At 39.9% G+C, this 14783-nt stretch overlaps 1 protein-coding gene across 1 annotated transcript; it reads right to left on the bottom strand.

Moving 5' to 3' along the window:
- Window positions 1-11201: 11201 nt before the first annotated feature.
- LOC141651449 (uncharacterized) lies at window positions 11202-13288 on the bottom strand. The gene is made up of 6 exons (XM_074459163.1): window positions 13121-13288; window positions 12646-12918; window positions 11893-12375; window positions 11503-11676; window positions 11280-11453; window positions 11202-11210 (listed from the first exon to the last, which is right to left on the bottom strand). The coding sequence occupies exons 1-6, from the start codon at window positions 13286-13288 to the stop codon at window positions 11202-11204; spliced, it is 1281 nt and encodes a 426-aa protein (XP_074315264.1).
- Window positions 13289-14783: the final 1495 nt, after the last annotated feature.

A 14783-nucleotide genomic window follows, 5' to 3' on the forward strand; every position in this document is an offset into this window, starting at 1 on the left:
TGTTCTTCCATTTGGAGAGCTCAAGAACAAGTGAGTAGGTGAACTCACTTGTGCCCATAAATCCGAAAATCACAATGTAAGATGATGGTTTCTTCTTTATATTGTTTTAATGTTTGCATGCATAAGTTCCACCATTTAATTTTATGACAAATTAAATTAAAACATATATGAGTATGTTAGTATATAGATCTACATTTCCTTCATTTTGTGTGGACCGAAGCTTGTGAAGGTGCATTCCAAGAGTTGAAGAAGAGGTTGACTACCGCTCCCGTGTTGACCTTGCCCGAGGATGGAGTTGATTTTGATGTGTTTTGTGATGCTTCTAAGATGGGTTTAGGTTGTGTTCTCATGAAAAATAGAAGAGTTGTTGCCTATTGTTCGCGATAATTGAGAGTTCATGAGGTGAACTACCCCACTCATGATTTAGAGTTAGCCGCCGTTGTTCATGCTTTGAAGATGTGGAGACACTACCTCATTGGAGTCCATTGCCGTATCTACACCGATCTTAAGAGTTTGAGGTATATCTTCACCCAAAAGGATTTGAATATGAGACAACGATGATGGTTGGAATTGGTGAATGATTATGACTTGGAGTTGTTGTATCATGAAGGAAAGGCAAATGTGGTTGTCGATGCCCTTACTAGGAAGCCGGCTCATTCCTTGAGTGCTAACCGTGTACTCCCCGATGACCTTTGTGCCGAGTTTCGTAAGTTGAGTTTGCAACTTGTGGAGAGTGGTTTTGATTATGTTGGTGTTATGGTTGCCGAACCCGTTCTTTACCGTGAGATTCTAGATAGCCTTGTGGACAATGCTACCTTTAAAAGTTTTCAAGCCAAGCTTCTTGAAGGGAAAGCTAAGGATTGTGAGATTGATGCTAGAGGTTACCTTCGTTACCAAGGACGCATGTATGTGCCCGATGCCGTTGATTTGAGGAAGAGAGTTCTAGATGAAGCTCATCTATCCCCTTATACGATTCACCCCGGAGGAGACAAGATGTATAAAGATTTGAAGCTTCAGTTTTGGTGGCCTAACATGAAGAATGACATTGTGTCATATGTTGGAAGGTGTCTTACTTGTCAACAAGTGAAGATTGAGCATAAGAGACCCGGTGGTTTGGTACAACCGTTGGATGTTCCTTTATGGAAGTGGGAGTCCATTTCCATGGACTTTGTGAAGGCTTTGCCTAAGACCGTTGGTGGAAAGGATGCCGTATGGATGGTTGTGGATAGGTTGAACAAGTGTGCTAGGTTCATTCCTATCAAAGAGACTTGGAGTTTAGACCGTCTTCCTAGTGCTTATGTTGAGGAGATCGTTCGTTACCATGGTGTTCCCAAGGAGATCGTGTCGGATCGTGACCCGCATTTTTGTTCGCGATTTTGGAAAGCTTTGCAAGATGCTATGGGTAGCAAGTTGTTGATGAGTACCGCCTTTCATGCCGCTACCGATGGACAATCCGAGAGGACGATTCAAACTCTAGAAGACTTGTTGCGTGCTTGTGCCCTTGATTTTCATTCTAGTTAGGAGAAGAGCTTACCTTTGGTGGAATTTTCTTACAACAATAGTTATCATGCTTCTATCAAGATGGCCCTTTATGAAACCCTTTATGGAAGGAAATGCCGTAGTCCGATTTGTTGGGATCAAGCAAGCGATGTTCGTAATCTAGGACCTGACAATTTAGCCGAGATGATTGATCAAGTGAAGCTCATCCGTGAAAGAATGAAAGCCACCCAAGACCGACAGAAATCCTATGCCGATGTTCGCCGTCGACCCTTGGAATTTGAAGTTGGAGATAAGGTGTTCTTGAAAGTGTCCCCGATGAAAGGAGTAAAGAGGTTCGGAGTCAAAGGGAAGTTGAGTCCAAAGTACATTGGACCTTATGAAGTGGTAAAGAGGATTGGTGCCGTGGCTTATAATGGATTTGCCCCCGAGTTTGGGTAAAGTTCATGATGTCTTTCATGTTTCTCAACTTAGGAAATACATTAGCGACCCTAGCCACGTGTTACAAAATGAGATTCCCGAGCTTGAGCCTAGTCTTTCTTTCAAGGAGAGACCGATTCGTATCTTGGATAAGAAGGAGAAGAAGCTAAGGAGCAAAGTGGTGCCTTTGGTGAAGGTTTTGTGGAAGTGTGGTGACCTAGAAGAAGAGACTTGGGAGCCGGAGGCTTCCATGCGTGTCAAGTACCCTAGTTTTTTTTCTTAAGGTAATGCCTTTCGTTTCAAGTTTCGAGGGCGAAACTTTTTAAAAGGTGGGATGATTGTAACACCCCGCGCTTTCCTCATATTTAAATAAACTTTTAAGTAATTTTTATTAAATAATTATTATTTAAAGCTTATTTTCATAAATATCGTCATAGTCATATAACGGTAATAATAGTGTAGATGTTAATAATATTATTCTCCGTCTTGAGTTATAGTAGGCTTGAGACGAAAATTCTAGTGGAAACCGACTCATTTTGAGTTATTGGGCTTATCTTGACTCATGGGTCTTTTCCTTCTCTTTTCTCTACACAAAACCCCAACTAAACCCTCACAACTTCATCTCCCTCACCTCTAATTTCTGAAATTTCCCCAACAAACACATCACCATTGTTGAACCTTCTCTTATTAACCCTAAAATCACCATATCTCACTCAATTCTTCACCAATCTCATTCCTTTTCGCGCCATTCTCTTCCTTTTCTCATTTCCTTTCTTTCTAAGTAAGAAAGTCACCATATTCTCTCTTATTTCAGAATTTTCATCTTACAAGAACATGGGTTCTTGACTTAATATCTTTATTTTTGTGTTTAGGGGAGAATTTGGACAACCCGGAGGAGGATAGCTACATCATTGACGAGTCTTTAGAAGATTGAAGTGCAAAGAAGGTAACGGTGATGGGTTACTCGACTTTTATGTTAAAATTGTGTGGTTTTATGTAGTAGTAATCTCATATGAATGTTGAAAGTCGTATCTTTCATGATTTGTGCTAATTTGGATGTTGAATAACATGCTTGTTTGCAAATTCTCACATGTTTGGATGAAAATCTCATGCTTCACCTCTTGAATCCGAAATTACTCATTCATATGCTCAAATATGTTATTTTTCCGAGTTAGAATCATTCTAGGATACGTAAACATTTGATGGGAAGCGATTTTTGTTTGTTTCAAATGGTTTGGATGTCGATTTGCGTCAAACCCGTGTATGCGTGCTCCCAGCCGGTCGACCGACAGTCGGTGCCCTACCCGGCTGGGAGGTTCCTGTCAGTTTTTGACACATATTCGTAAGTCTGTATTCCCAGCCGATGGGCCGGAAGCCGTTCCACCAACCGGCTGGGAGTTCTCTGAAAGTTTTATGGGATTTTGAAGATTGGCCGTATTCCCAGCCGGTCCACCAACCTGCTGGGAAGTCCCTGTAAGATTTTGTGACTTTTGTATTTTAGCACGTAATCCCAGCCGGTGGGCCGGCAGCCGGTCCACCAACCGGCTGGGAGACCACTGTAAGTTTCCATTGATTTTTAATATTGGTATGTTGCCCCAGCCGGTGGCCCGGCCGCTGGTACCCCTTCCGGCTGGGAGTCCCCTGTATGTCTCTTTTTACTTGTGACTTCTAATAATGATTGAGTTATGCATGTATCTTCTTCCTTATTGATAATTAGTTACTTTAAGACTTATTCATGTTATGATCATGCAAAATCATGGACATTCCCTTTGGACCCAAGTGTGACGATTTACATTGTGTGATGACTTGACATTCCTTATTTACCCTTTCGGACTTTGGTTACGGATATGTGTGCCATGTTTCCGGATTGGGTTATCCTTCCGCCTCTTCGGACCTTTGGTTACGGACTGTGTGCCATGTTTCCGATTTGGGGTTACTTGACCTTTGGTTAGGGTCTGTGTGCCATGTATCGAGTCTTGGATGCGGATAGGTCACCGCATGTAGAATCGGGTGACGTCCATCCCGAGAGTCTGGATCCAGGTTTAGACTAGGACCGTATTATGATCGTCGTCCTACCAGGAGGTTGGAGTCTAGGTTGTTCGTCTTGTCCGTCCATTCTTTGTATTTGTCTTACATTTGAGTCGAGTTAATATATGACAGTTGACCTAATAATCCTTCTCTCATTTGTGTACTCCTATTCCTATTCCCCTATGCTTACTAATCATGATTTTCTTATTACCGTAAGTATCTATTCTTATGCTTGTTTGTTTAATTAAATTCCTAATTACTTGTATTTTGATGTATTGTGGCTGGGAGAACCCTGAGTTACTCCCCACTGACTTTGGCTTTCATATTTATTATGAATGACAGGTTGGTGATGAAGCTTAAGTGGGGAAGACCATGTGAGCTAGCGAGTTCTTACCTTGGGCCTTATTTAGTTATCACTTGATAGACTCACCTACTTTTGAACTTATGTTAATTCGTGGGATATCTTTTCCCCAATAAATAGACTTGTGTTGCAAACTTAAACTTAACTATCTAAACTTATTTATCGCGTTGGTGATGCCTCGCGTTGGACTTCATGAGAAGCCTTAAAAGTTTTAAAAATCTCGTGTTTCCGCCACGAGTTACTAGTTATATTTAGTTACCTCAACGAGGGGTGTCACACCCTTGACATCTCACAACTGGATGAGAAATTGGTGGAGTCCTCCCTAAACCACCATTTGTAAATATTCTAACTCCCTAACTTGTATTTCAATTATTACATTGCATTCTGTCATTTTTGGATTTATATTTTTGTACCTTTGATCAAGATATTCATCATTTTGAGAGAAGTGAAGGAGAGACTTATGATTTTATTAATGTGTAGTGCTCTACCTTAGTGTGGGGATAGCAATTGCCTAGGCTATTCATGCCTTTATAGTACCCCTACAATGAAGAAGACGAGAATTGAAGAATGCAAATGACACGGGTTACGAAGTACCCACGGATGGACCTGAATCCATGTGGTCAGGGAAGAATCCGAGCGGCCAAAAGGACAATCCGCTCATCCTGAAGAAACCCGAGCTTCCAAGTCACCAGACGCTCGTCTGGTAGAGCTGCAGAAAACAAAAACCTAGTCTGACAATGAATCCGAGCGTCTCAGCTGAGAAACCGCTCGTCTCATTCTAGACGGCCGTCCTTCACAAAAGACGCTCGTCTTTTTGCTGCCAAAATTTTGGGATTTTCTCTGTAAAGGAATCCGAGCATCCAGCCAGAAAGACGCTCGTCCCTACACAAAGAATCCTCTCGTCTTTCCAGAAAGACGCTCGTCCTGTGGCGTCTTTTCCTGAGCCAAATTTTGAAGAATCCGAGCGTCCCGACACCTGGTCCGCTCGTCTTCCACTACATTTTCAAATATAAAGGGTCTTTTAAAGCCCTCTTCTCCCATTCATTCTCATTTATTCAAACATACAAACGCTACCCAAAACCCAAAAACCCCAAAACCCTCGTCCTATTCATCAACAAAATCAAATTTCCTCAACCAAACTCAACCAAATCAAATCCAAACTTCCTCACAACAAAAATTAATCACTCCTCTTGAAACAACAAGTGATTCAAACACCAAAATCTTCAAATTTTGAGTCAATTTTTAGGATACAAAGCAACATTCATTCATCCTAAATCGATTTGGGCATTACTAAAAATTGAAGATTTTAATCTTTCATTGGTGTAATCAAGCAAAGGAGAATGGCAAGAACTAAAGGAGGCAACAAGGCACCCCAAAAGAAGACACTTTCCAAAAAGCAACTAGCTCTTCGTGCAAAACAATTGTCAAAGGCATTAGTAGTCCATGAGGCAAGGTTGGAGATTCAACAACAAGACCCCCCTATGGAAGCTACAACATCAACAACTCCGGTCATTGAACAATTATCCAATTATCCGGAGGTAATTTTCACATCCGACTCTCATAGGGAGAAATTCATTCTCTTTGCTAAGAAAACCATCATGCCTACTAAGTTTATTTGTGAAGATGCATTATCAAAGTTGGGTGTTCTTGAACAAACCAAAACCTTCTTTGAGTCTATGGGATTGGGTAAATTGTTTACAATGAAAGAATTGACATACCCCTCCCTCACCTTGGAATTTTTAAGTTCTTTGAAAGTCACAAGGGTGGAGACTCGAACCAACATCGAGTTTTGTCTTGAAAATGTTGATAGACGAATAACTTATGGCGAATTGGGTAAGATATTCGGCCTTAGTGATAACCCGAAATATACAAAGACTCCTATCAAGTATGACCCTGCTCCTCTTTGGATGGCAATTTCCGGAAAGAAATTCATACGCTTTCATGATTGTCGTGCTCTCTTAGTCCACCATCCGGGCATTAGAGTATGGCATAAGGTCATTGGGAATACTTTGATAGCTAGAAATGGCACAAATCATCTTACCAAACTCGATTTTATTCTTCTTTAGTCGGCCTTGAACATTAAGAGGGAATTTACCAAGCCATACAATGCTCTAAGACTTTTGGTTGAACGATGGCTTAATGTCGATTGCGGCAAAGAAGGCACCGCCTTTATTGTCAATGGAGGACTAGTTACCCATTTGGCTAAGCATTTCAACCGGAATTTCAACCACAACAACACTTATGTGCCGGTTAAAGGAGGCCATCTTATTGATATGGACACCATGATTCACAAGTTTAAGTAGGTCAAGCACGACACTCTTGACAACAAATATGGGTGGTTAAAAAATGAAGCTAGATCCTTCACCTTGCCTTCCAAAATTTGTCGATTGAATGTTCACCGACCGAACTTCGTTCTCCCACTCTCCGAAGAGACCGAGTATATCATTCAACAACAAAGGGGCGAAGTTTCCGAGCCCTCCTCCTCCATTATCACCCCACCTTACCCATTTGAATACCACGAGTTCAAACCCAAAGATGTCGAGGTGGGAAATGATTACTTGACTCTACTCATGAGGGAAATGCATAAGCAAGCTTACAATGATAGAGTGGATTCTTACAAGGCCCAATATCCGCACCTCCTACATCTAGCTAGGCAAGAACTTCTTGATCCGTCTTGTCCTTTGCCTAGTTGGGCGGATAAGGAAGTATTCTTTCCTAGCATTCCTAGTGGTGGTAGACCGGGTGGAGAGGAGATGGTTGTTGAAGAGGCTGGTGACCAAGAAGGAGGAGAAGAAGAAGAGGTTCAAGAAGAAGAAGTCCAAGAAGAGGAAGAGGAAAGTGAGGAAGAACAAGCAAGTGAGAGTGAGAGTGGACATGATTCCACATCTATGGAGGTTGATGATGCCTCAAGAGATGATGATGATGATGATACGATGGGTGAGGATTAGCAAACTTTGGAGGGTCCTACATTTTTACACCTCCCTTATGGTTTGTCTACTTCTCTTATTTTTTATTTTATCTTGATCATTTTGTGGAGTCCTAGCAACATTGGAGGACTAAACCTTGGCTTCATTACGGTGTCCATTATTATTGTTCCCGACTTGTAAAATCCAAAATGACAATCTTTAGTTTCATGCATTGCATTCCATGTGCATAAACTCCCCCGAAATTCATGACATTAGAAATAATGTCTATTTTGGTTTGGGGAAGTCCATGCATATGCATTGGGAGCTAATTTAAATTATGCTCTCCGCCATAACAAAAACACATGCATCATGTAGTGTAGCTTAGTATAGTTTGCATTTAGTTTAGAAATCATGCATTTTCATTGCATAATTTCCTATCGTATTGGCCATTGAGGACAATGGCCATACTAGTGTGGGGATGGGAAATTCTAACTTGACTTTTATACAAAATTCTAACTTGACTTTTATACAAAATCCAAAAAAAAACAAAAATTTCGAAAAATCCAAAAAAATCCAAAAAAATTGTAAAATTGAAAATCCAAAAACAAGTTCATTTTCTTTGTAGTATAGTCTTGTATATATTGTCTTGTATATATTGTGTTTGTTCATCCTTGTTCACATAGATTGACTATGCCACATCCGAGACATGAGGATATTGAAGACCGCATGGTATGATCTTTCCAATCTCCTATTCCCTCTTTATGTTAATGACTATGTGGCTTTATTTTGATTGATGCGGTATAAACAATGTGAATTTAGGACTTGCATTTAGATTATTTGGCAAATTAGTTGGTAGAAGCATATTCATTAGGATGTATAAATGTTAGTTGCATCATGGCATATAGTTGCATTTAGGAAAAATTTTGTGAAACCGTCTATTTGGGAAGCTTGACAAGTGTATATAGGCCCTAGTAGATGCTTTTTCTTCCTAAAACTTTGCTTGTTAGAATACTTGTAAAACACCCTATGATGTGTCAGGCTAGTATCCTTTGACCCATGGATTAAGGCCTAGTCAAGAGTACCTTGTGGTGTGATAACTCCTTGGCTACCGTTTATTCCAAGGTGACCCTCGAAACCATGCAACCATCATTCATCCATGTTCTACCATACATTTTGTCATCAAAGGGAATGGGCACAAAAATTATTCAAATTTGAGAAATGAAATGAAATGTCAAAAAGTTTGCAAATTGCATCAAAAGAAAAGAGGAGTAACAAAAATGAAAAAACTCTTATGCTTCAAATATAAGGCACCCTCGTGACTAATTAGGGTGACTTTAAAAATGTTCAAAAGAAAATGCAAAAGTTGAAAGTTGTCAAGTATTGAAATGCCAAACATCAAAAGAAATGGCAAAAAAGAAAGTGTTCTCAAATGTCAAATGCCACAAGAAATTGTGGGGAAAAACAACAACAAAAGCAAACTCCCACATGAAACTCAAATACTATTGATCCCTTTATCCATCGTATTCTTTTTTGTGCATGGTAGAGAGGGGACGACCCTTCTTCTTGTCTAGGCAAGAAAGGGAATTCTGCGATCCTCCAGTGTTTCTAACACTATAGGGAGTCTATTCTTGACAAAAGAATTTAACGATTGAGGACAAAGGTACCCTAGCTTGACACAACTTGGAGGTGATTTATTGGTATCCTTCTTGGCTTAGTAGTTTGAAGAAACCATATCTATGAAGGAATGTGTACCCTTGAATTACTTCCCCTTTAGATAATTTCCGCCACTTAGATGAGGAAAGTGGCTATTCTTTTTGTAGATGCATCCGTTACTTGATTTTGTGTGCTTTAATGATTGGATGTGTCACCATTTTGGCAAGACCCACCTTGCCTTGCAAGAAGGCATCCTACCTCATGGTTGTCTTGTTGTGAGTTGAAGGGGCGGAGTGAGACCCGCTAATTGTCTCATATCGGCTATATTAGTAGGTTAGTTTAAATAAGGGTCCTAATTTTGTCACCTCTTTAAACGGGACGTGCAAAGGTTCGGGTTGAGGATATTTGATGTGATCAATACTTGAGCATATTTAGTCCCCGAATTAGCCTCGTTCCTATGCTTTTTAGTGCATATTTAGGTCATTTACTATCTTTAGTCCTTTGTTTTGCATATTCTTTGAGGTTTTGTTTCCTTGGTAGGAGAGGAGTGCAAACCTTGGATTTTCATGGCAAAATAGAGCTAAATTGATCGAATCTAATGACCAAACATCAAAGAGAAGACAAGACTAGAAGGCCTTTGTACATAATGTCGTAGATGGGCAATGATGAAGAAGATCCTTGCATCCTCGACAAAATCCCGAAGAATTGTTGGAAGAAGAAAAGAAGAAATAGCATGCTGAACTAGGATCCGAGCGTCTCACCTCTCGGGACGCCCGTCCAGAAACTCCACAATCCGAGCGTCCAAGCTGTCAGGCCGCTCGTCCAACACCTATACAATCCGCTCGTCCCGACCTTCTGGAGGCTTGGATTGTCCTCCAGAGCAACACTTCCTCTTCCTTCTCCATTCGAGATGCGCATATTTTTGAAAGACTAGCTAAAAGGAGACCCGCATCTTTTCTTGAGAGGAGCGATTCCTCAAGGACTTAATCGTTATTTAAGCCCTTAGTAACCCTAATTTGTGCACCTAATCCCCACTTTAAATACCCCATTAGTTTAACTAGATTAGCATGTTCTTATTATCAATCTTTAGTGTAGTTTATATTATTCTAATCTCTCTTTAATCTTATAATCAACTTCTAATCAAGTATTAATACAAATCTCATTTCCTTAATTTCTCTATTGTTCATCTTTTATTTTAGGTAATTGAAGATTATTTGGGTTTATTGGGAGATTGACAACCTTCCATCAATCATCAAGTACTTCTATTATTCTTTGCATTATTATTTTGGAATCATCATTAGGTATAATTCTCTTAATCCCTTTTTAATTATTGTTAATCATCTTCATTTATTCATCATGTTTTGCTTTGTTAATATGATTGACAACCTTGTTAACATGTTAAACTTGATAATGAGTGAGTAGTTTCCTTAACTAGGGTTAATGGGGAATTAGGGGAAACCAACATGGGAGATGATTCATGCTTAATTTAATATGTTCACATAATTTATTTGCTTGCTTGTTGTGATCTCAACTTATGCACATGTTATGTTTGATGAAATGCGAGCCTATGGATCCTTGCATTTTTTTACCCATCACTTACCTTTTCAATGAGACTTGTAAGACATAAACCAACTCGAGTCTCATTAGACCATGCATATAGTTGAGTAGGGAGGATTAAATCGACTTGTAGGTGTTGTACAATCTAATCGATTTGGCTCCGGGACCCAAACCTTCCTAGGATTGTAAGATATAAACCAACTCGATCCTATCACAACAATAAATTTTTTTTTGGTGGAATGTTAGTATATATTATTTCTCAATGTCCAAATGGACAACCATTTACATTAACCATCTCTATATGTGATCACTTTTGTGTACTACTATATACAATTTCAAAAAAATAACGACTCTTACTTAAGACCTTTCTCATAAGACCATAAGCTATCAGACTGTTTTATGTCCCCTTGATATATCCCCTAAAGTCGCCTCCTGCAATCCTCTTTAACTCTTTGTACAAGATGCACAGGATGCATCACATACCCATCTATCCTGCAAGTGTTTCTAGCAATCCAAATCCAGTAGACAGTCCCTACTGCAGCCGCCATAATAATCTGCCTAATCAACATAGACTGACCATGTTTCTTTGCAATTGTAACACAGTCAGCAAGATCACTTTTGGTAATATGTAGCCAATCAGCAACCAGTTGGTGACATTTCAGAGCATAGACACAATCAGAAAACAGGTGAGAATGTGACTCAGGTGCTGCACCACATAGAAAACACTCAGTAGACACCTCCATACCCATCTTGACTAATCTATCAAGTGTAAGAAGTCTCTACTGTTGCTGTAACCACACAGTAAAACACCATTTAGGAACATTATATCTATTCCAGACCACAAAAAACCATTAAACCTTTAGCAAATGCTCCTGTCTCAACCAGTCATAGCCAGCAGCAATTATGTAACGATCATCACCACACCAATTACCCTGAGCATAGCCTAGTTTATAAACATTCTTCACATCACAGATTTTTCTCCAAGCCCATGAGCTAGAAGAAGTAGGTTCATAAAGCATCCAGTCCGTACCCTTCAGATAAATATTATCAACCCAGCCACCAGACAAGTTCGCCAATTGCCGCAATGTTCCACTGTTTGCTATCAATCAAGCCAAGCCCTCCATGCTTCTTAGAGTTACACAACACATTCCAACTAACCAAGGGGGCCTTAGAGTACTTATCACTTCCTTCCCACAGAAAATTCCAACAAAGAGCCTGGATCCTATCCATCACTCCAATAGGCAGAACAAAAATCTGGGACCAATAAGTATGAATCGTGGACAGGACAGATTTAACCAAAGTGAGACGGTCAGTGTAAGAAATTTTCCTACTATTTCATCCTCTAATTCTACTAATCATCCTATCCACCAAGATATTGCAATCACTCTTAGTTAGCCTCTTATGTGATATATTCACACCCAAGTATTTAAAAGGCAGCCTACCCTGCTTAAAACTAGTCCCCTTGAGCACCTGATGAACCATAGCAGGTTGCATACCATTGGAATAAAAGTCAGACTTTTCATTGTTGATACACAAACCAGAAGCAGTGGAGAACCTTTTAAACAACTCCATTATAATGCAAATAGATTTCACCTCATCCTTACAAAAAAGAAGTAAATCATCAGCAAACATAAGATGATTCAACCTCAAACTCTTGCAGAGAGGATGAAACTTAAACCCAGGCAGCCCACTTCCCATAGTCAGAAGTCTACTTATATATTCCATACACAAAGTAAAGAGCAGAGGAGAGATTGGTTCCTCCTGTCTTAAACCTCGTTTCCCATGGAAGAATCCATAATTCTGACCATTCAACCCAATGGAGTAAGAAGTAGTACTCACACATTGCATGACAAGCTTAATAAACTGAGGGAAATGAAGAGCATCTAACATACTAGCAACAAAGTCCCACTCTATAGAATCATAGGCCTTCCTAAGACCACCTTCATTAAACATCTAGGGGAAGCACTTTTCCTCTCATACAATCTCACAAGATCCTAACTAATCAAAATATTCCCCAAAATACTTCTCCCCTTAATGAAAGCACATTGCGCAGGATTGATAATTTGAGGGAGGCACCCACTGAGCCTATTACAAAGCAACTTTGAGATCACTTTGTAAATAGTATTACAGCAAGCTATAGGTCGAAAGTCTTGCACAGTTTTGGGATTATCATTTTAGGAACAGGCACAATATTAGTGCTATTAATTTGCTTCAACAACTTACCATGAATAAAAAATCTTTTATAGCTGCACATAAATCCCCATGAATTGTCTCCCAACTGGCCTTATAAAAGCAACTAGTATACCCATCTTGTCCAGGGCTCTTGTCATTGGGTATAGAAAATATAACCTTCCTGATTTCCTCCTCAGTTGGTAGACTGCATAAACCAGGCCACTCACTCTCATCCGGAGTAGCACCTTGAGTTACTATACTTTTATAAAAGGCAGAAGTAGGAGCACTAGACCCAAGCAGGGTCTCATAATATTCAAGGAAAGCCTACAATATATCATCAGGATCTCTACAATCTATCCCACTCATACTCTCAATTTGTAGAACTTTATTATGCATCTGTCTCTATTGAATGGCTTGATGGAACATAGCTGAGTTAGTATCCCCTTCTCTAGCCCAGGCACACTTAGCTTTCTATTGAAGATAATCAGACCTAGACACCTCCAGCAACTGATAAGACTCCCTTAACTGTTTTTTCCTTGTCCATCAGTATAACATTTGTAGGATCTTTCTGCAGTTGCAACTGACAGTCAATCAACAGATTGAAAGCCACATCAGCATTACGTTCAATATCATAGAAAAGACTCCTATTTAAGCTCCTCAGGAAGGGCTTGAGCATCTTAAGATTCCTAGCCATAATGTACATATATAGAAGTCCCACTAACCTGCATTTACCAATTCTTCTTCACCAGCTCTCCAAACTCCTCAACCCTGGACCACATGTTAAAGAACTTAAAAGATCTCTTCCTCCCTTTGAAACTCTCACCATATGAAACAATGCAAGGACAGTAATCAAATGTACCCTCGGGCTGATAATGTGCCATCCAATCAGACCAAGAAGTCAACCAATCACTATTAACCAACACCCTATCAATCATGCTAAAAATTCTAGTTTCACTAGGTTGTTTATTATTCCAAGTAAAGAATGCACCAGTAGTTTTCATATCCTGTAGATCACTCCTAGCCACAGTAGACTGAAATGGAAGCATTTCCTCATCACTAACAGCTTTACCTAATCTTTCATTGGCATACAAGACATTATTAAAATCTCCTAGAACAATCCAAGGTCCATTACCACTAAGCCTATCAAGAGCATTCCACAATGGCACCCTTTGCTCAATCTTATTAAAAGCATAAACAAAAGTAGCAAGAAAGACAGCCCCATTCTGAACCATTCTAACTCTAGTATGTATATACTGCTCAGACATCTCACTTACATCAACAACCACACTATTACCTTTCCATAGAATCCAAATCCTTCCTCCTGGATGCTCACTGGTATTAGTAACATAATTCAAACCATAACAAACATTACTAGCTACAGTATTTAGAGAACTAGGTTTAACCCTAGTCTCTAGGAGCCCAAACAAGTCCACATCATTTTGATGCAAGAACCACTTCAGATTTTTTTGTTTATTAACATTGTTCAGGCCCTTTACATTCCAAACACCTAACTTAATCATTGGGAGAGGCACTCCCCCCTCCCCTTCCGTTATCAACCATTTCAGTGGAATCAGACGCCACATCCATTTTTACATTAAACTTAACATTAAATGCCCCTTGCCTACCATCCACCACTCTAGTCTCTTGCCTGGTCATCTTGGTAATCACCTTTGCAGGAGTATATATTGGTCCAAGGCTAGGAGCAGGAGTAACAGTAGGAGTTGCAATAACTGCAGAAGCAGCATTCCCACTACCAGTAGAAGATTGAGTAGGTATAGAAACCCTAGCCAGAGGAGGAAACTCCACAGGATCAGCAGTGCTAGCCCCTACTACTTTAGGTCTCCAAACTTGTTTAATTGGTGGAGCTCCAACAGGCCTTCTTCCTCCAATTTCTTTCCTGCGACAGTTACTAGTTTAATGCCCAATACCCTTACATTTCTGGCAAGTAATTGGAAGCCAGTCGTATTCCACTGCCACTCTCACTTCTGACCCTAACTCATCCTCAAACATAATCTGAGTTACAAACTGCTGATCAATCTCCACCTCAACCATAATGCGAGCAAAGCCTAGGAGAGATTTCTCAAGAGTAGAGTCATCAATTCTGATAAAACATCCAACTAAGCCAGCCAGATTTTCCAGACATTTAGCACCCCAAAACTTAAGATCTAAACCTACTAACTTGACCCAAA

Source organism: Silene latifolia, chromosome 4 (genome assembly GCF_048544455.1).
Source record: "Silene latifolia isolate original U9 population chromosome 4, ASM4854445v1, whole genome shotgun sequence".
NCBI classification, from domain to species: Eukaryota; Viridiplantae; Streptophyta; class Magnoliopsida; order Caryophyllales; family Caryophyllaceae; genus Silene; species Silene latifolia.